Genomic DNA, 4955 nt, shown 5'->3' with positions numbered 1-4955 from the left:
GTGGGATTGTGCTGGGTCGTATGGTAGTTCTATTTTTCGTTTTTTAAGGAACCTCCATACTGTTCTCCATAGTGGCTGTATCATTTTACATTCCCACCAGCAGTGCAAGAGGGTTCCCTTTTGTCCACACCCTCTCTCCAGCATCTGTTGTTTGTAGATTTTTTTTTTTTTTTGGGAGGCGGCTCTGATTTACTGATACGGCTTTGTGAGGACAAATACGTAGCTCAGGTGGGCATCTTTTGAGGGGAATATCAGATGGCTATAAGGTAACACACAAGCTTTGATGTCAGTGGCAGAACCACACCGTTCTGCTTGTTTGTGGAGGACACACAGGCTACCTGCTCAGGCAGACGGGTCTCCCGCACCTGCTTCCCAGTGACCAAGTGCTTCTCCCACACCGGTGGGTGCTCGGCTGTCCTGAGGGTGGGGGCATGAGGGGAGGGCACCAGCCCGGGTGCCAGGACCCTCATCCTGTCAGCGACCCCTCTATCGGCTGCATCCTGGCCATCAGCAGCAGGCAGAGGGGACGATGGGGAAGAGAGTGGTGGTTTGCTGGCACCTGGCCAATCCTGGGAGCTGGAGGAGAACGTTGGGGGATCAGCAGCTCCTGTCCCGTCTGAAGCCAGAGGCCGTGACTTGGACCGGTGGCCACAGTGAGGGTGGAAACCCCTAGAAGTCCAGAAGCAGCTGAGGCAGCACCTTCTCCAGCTGCTCCACGTCCACTTGGGCCAGGTCCTCTGCCTTGGCCTGCCGGATGCTGCGGATGGCCGCTTCCACAACGAAGATCTTGAGCAGCTCGGCCGTGAGCTGCAGCGCATCCCCGCTGACTTTGGTCTTGTCGTCTTTAAAATGCAAGTGCAGCAGCTTGCTCACCAGCTCTTTCCGGAAGCCGGTGCCGATTTCCTCCATGACCGCCACCAAGGTGCACGCCCTCCGGAGCCCCCGTAGATTTTTGTTGATGGCCATTCTGACTGTTGTGAGATAATATCTCATTGTAGTTTTGATTTGCATTTCTCTAATGATTAATGATGTTGAGCATTCTTTCATGTGTTTGTTGGCAATCTGTATATCTTCTTTGGAGAAATGTCTGTTTAGGTCTTCTGCCCATTTTTGGATTGTTTTGTTTGTTTTTTTTGATATTGAGCTGCATGAGCTGCTTGTAAATCTTGGAGATTAATCCTCTGTCAGTTGCTTCATTTGCAAATATTTTCTCCCATTCTGAGGGTTGTCTTTTTGTCTTGTTTATGTTTTCCTTTGCTGTGCAAAAGCTTTTATGTTTCATTAAGTCCCATTTGTTTATTTTTGTTTTTATTTCCATTTCTCTAGGAGGTGGGTCAAAAAGCATCTTGCTGTGATTTACATCATAGAGTGTTTTTCTTATGTTTTCCTCTAAGAGTTTGATAGTGTCTGGCCTTACATTTAGGTCTTTAATCCATTTTGAGTTTATTTTTGTGTATGGTGTTAGGGAGTGTTCTAATGTCATTCTTTTACATGTAGCTGTCCAGTTTTCCCAGCACCACTTATTGAAGAGGCTGTCTTTTCTCCATTGTATATTCTTGCCTCCTTTATCAAAGATAAGGTGACCATATGTGTGTGGGTTTATCTCTGGGCTTTCTATCCTGTTCCATTGATCTATCTTTCTGTTTTTGTGCCAGTACCATACTGTCTTGATTACTGTAGCTTTGTGGTATACTTTGAAGTCAGGGACCCTGATTCCTCCAACTCCATTTTTCTTTCTCAAGATTGCTTTGGCTATTTGGGGTCTTTTGTGTTTCCATACGAATTGTAAAATTTTTTGCTCTAATTGTGTGAAGAATGCCATTGGTAGTTTGATAGGGATTGCATTGAATCTGTAGATTTCTCTGGTAGTAGAGTCATTTTCACAATATTGATTCTTTCAATCCAAGAACATGGTATATTTCTCCATCTGTTTATGTCATCTTTGATTTCTTTCATCAGTGTTTTATAGTTTTCTGAGTACAAGTCTTTCATCTCCTTAGGCAGGTTTATTCCTGGGTATTTTATTCTTTTTGTTGCAATGGTAAATGGGAGTGTTTCCTTAATTTCTCTTTCTGATTTTTCGTTGTTGGTATAGGAATGCCAGAGATTTCTGTGCATTAATTTTGTATCCTGCAAACTTACCACATTCATTGATTAGTTCTAGTAGTTTTCATCTTTAGGATTTTCTATTTATGGTATCATGTCATTGGCAAATAGTGACAGTTTTACTTCTTCTTCTCCAATTTGTATTCCTTTCATTTCTTTTTCTTCTCTGAGTGCTGTGGCTAGGACTTCCAAAACTATGTGGAATAAGAGTGACAAGAGGGGACATCCTCGTCTTGTTCCTGATCTTAGTGGAAATTCTTTCAGTTTTTCACCATTGAGTATGATGCTTGCTGTGAGTTTGTCATATATGTCCTTTATTATGTTGAGGTAGGTTCCCTCTGTGCCCATTTTCTGGAGAGTTTTTATCATAAACGGTGTTGAATTTTGTCAAAAGTTTTCTCTGCATCTATTGAGATGATCATATGGTTTTTATTCCTTAATTTGTTAATGTGGTGTACCACATTGATTGATTTGCATGTTTTGAAGAATCCTTGCATCCCTGGGATAAATCCCACTTAATCGTGGTGTATGATCCTTTTAATGTGCTGTTGGATTCTGTTTGCTAGTATTTTGTTCAGGATTTTTGCATCTATGTTCATCAGTGATATTGGTCTATAATTTTCTTTTTTGGTGATATCTTTTTCTGGTTTTGGTATCAAGGTGATGGCAGCTTCATAGAAAGAGTTTGGGAGTGTTTCTCCCTCTGCAATTTTTTGGAAGAGTTTGCGAATTTTCAGTGTTAGCTCTTCTCTAAATGTTTGATGGAATTCGCCTGTGAAGCCATCTGGTCGTGGACTTTTGTTTGCTGGAAGATTTTAAATTACGGTTTCCATTTCATTACTTGTGATAGATCTGTTTTTATTTTCTAATTCTTCCTGGTTCATTCTTGGAAAGTTGTACCTTTCCAAGAATTTGTCCATTTCTTCATGGTTGTCCATTTTATTGGCATATAGCTGTTTGTAGTAGTCTCTTATAATCCATTGTATTTCTGCAATGTCAGTTGTGATTTCTCCTTTTTCATTTCTAATTTTATTGATTTGCGTCCTCTCCCTTTTTTTCTTGACGAGTATGGCTAAGGGTTTATCAATTTTCTTTATCTCCTCAAAGAACTAGCTTTTAATTTTATTGATCTTTGCTATTATTTTCTTCGCTTCTATTTCATTTATTTCTGCTCTCATCTTTATGATTTCTTTCCTTCTACTGACCTTGGGTTTTCTTTGTTCTTCTTTCTCTAGTTGTTTAAGTGTAGGGTTAGATTGTTTATTTGTGATTTTTCTTGTTTCTTGAGGTTTGACTGTATTGTTATAAACTTCCCTCTTAGGGCTTCCCTGGTGGCGCAGTGGTTGAGGGTCCGCCTGCCATTGCAGGGGACATGGGTTCGTGCCCTGGTCCGGGAGGGTCCCACATGCCACGGAGTGGCTGGGCCCGTGAGCCATGGCCGCTGAGCCTGCACGTCCGGAGCCTGTGCTCCGCAATGGGGGAGGCCACAGCAGTGAGAGGCCCGCATACTGGAAAAAAAAAAAAAAACTTCCCTCTTAGAACTGCTTTTGCTGTGTCCCATAGGTTTTCGGTTGTCCTGTTTTCACTGTCATTTGTTTCTATGTATTTTTTAAATTTCTTCTTTGATTTCTTCAGTAATGTCTTGGTTATTTAGTAGCGCACTGTTTAGCCTTCATGTATTTGTGTTTTTTACAGTTTTTTTCCTGTAACTGATTTCCAATCTCATAGTGTTGTGGCCAGAAAAGATGCTTGATATGATTTCAGTTTTCTTAAATTTTCTGAGGCTTGATTTGTGATACAAGATGTGATCTATCCTGGAGAATGTTCCATGTGCACTTGAGAAGAAAGTGTGTTCTGCTACTTTTGGGTGGAATGTTCTATAAATATCAATGAGACCTTTCTGGTTTGTTGTGTCATTTAAAGCTTGTGTTTCCTTATTTATTTTCTGTTTGGATGATCTGTCCACTGGTGTAAGTAGGGTATTAAAGTCCCCTACTATTATTGTGTTACTGTCAATTTCTCCTTTCATGGTTGTTAGCATTTGCCTTATGTATTGAGTTGCTCCTATGTTAGGAGCAACATCTATTATTGTTATATTTTTTTCTTGGATTGAGCCTTTTATGATTATGTAGTGTCCCTCCTTAGCTCCTGTTACAGTCTTTATGTTAAAGTCTATTTTATCTGATACAAGTATTGCTACTCCAGCTTTCTTTTGATTTCCATTTGCATTGAATACCTTTTTCCATCCCTTCACTTTCAGTCTGTATGTGTCCCTAGGTCTGAAGTGGGTCTCTTGTAGAAAGCATATATATGGGTCTTGTTTTTGTATCTGTTCAGCCAGTCTGTTTCTTTTGGTTGGGGCATTTAATCCATTTACATTTAAGGTAATTATCGATATGTATGTTCCTATTACCATTTTCTTAACTGTTTTGGGTTTGTTTTTTGGGTTTGTTTTTTTTTTGTGGTACGCGGGCCTCTCACTGTTGTGGCCTCTCCCGTTGCGGAGCACAGGCTCTGGATGTGCAGGCTCAGCGGCCGTGGCTCACGGGCCCAGCTGCTCCACTGCATGTGGGATCTTCCCAGACCGGGGCACGAACCCGTGTCCCCTGCATCGGCAGGCGGTCTCTCAACCACTGCGCCACCAGGGAAGCCCCTGGATTTGTTTTTGTGGGTCTTTTTCTTCTCTCGTGTTTCCTGCTTAAAGAACTTTCTTTAGCATTTGTAGTAAAGCTGGTTTGGTGGTGCTGAATTCTCTTAGCTTCTGCTTGTCTGAAAAGCTTTTGACTTCATCATATCTGAATGAGAGCCTTGCTGGGTAGAGTAATCTTGGTTGTAGGTTTTTCTCTTTC

The 4955-nt window shown here is 41.5% G+C and overlaps 1 protein-coding gene across 1 annotated transcript; it reads right to left on the bottom strand.

The window, feature by feature from the left end:
- Positions 1-367: 367 nt before the first annotated feature.
- Positions 368-936, bottom strand: LOC309809661 (centromere protein X-like). Its single transcript, XM_082630978.1, has one exon. The coding sequence runs from the start codon at positions 907-909 to the stop codon at positions 670-672; it is 240 nt and encodes a 79-aa protein (XP_082487104.1). The 5' UTR covers positions 910-936; the 3' UTR covers positions 368-669.
- Between the last annotated feature and the right edge of the window lie 4019 nt (positions 937-4955).

This window comes from Mesoplodon mirus, assembly GCF_964341445.2.
Source record: "Mesoplodon mirus genome assembly, chromosome: 8".
NCBI lineage: Eukaryota > Metazoa > Chordata > Mammalia > Artiodactyla > Ziphiidae > Mesoplodon > Mesoplodon mirus.
This window is presented reverse-complemented; position numbering and strand designations above follow the sequence as displayed.

Coding starts and splice junctions, on each gene's coding strand:
- LOC309809661 (XM_082630978.1), bottom strand. CDS start 909: ATGGAGGAAATCGGCACCGGCTTCCGGAAAGAGCTGGTGAGCAAGCTG.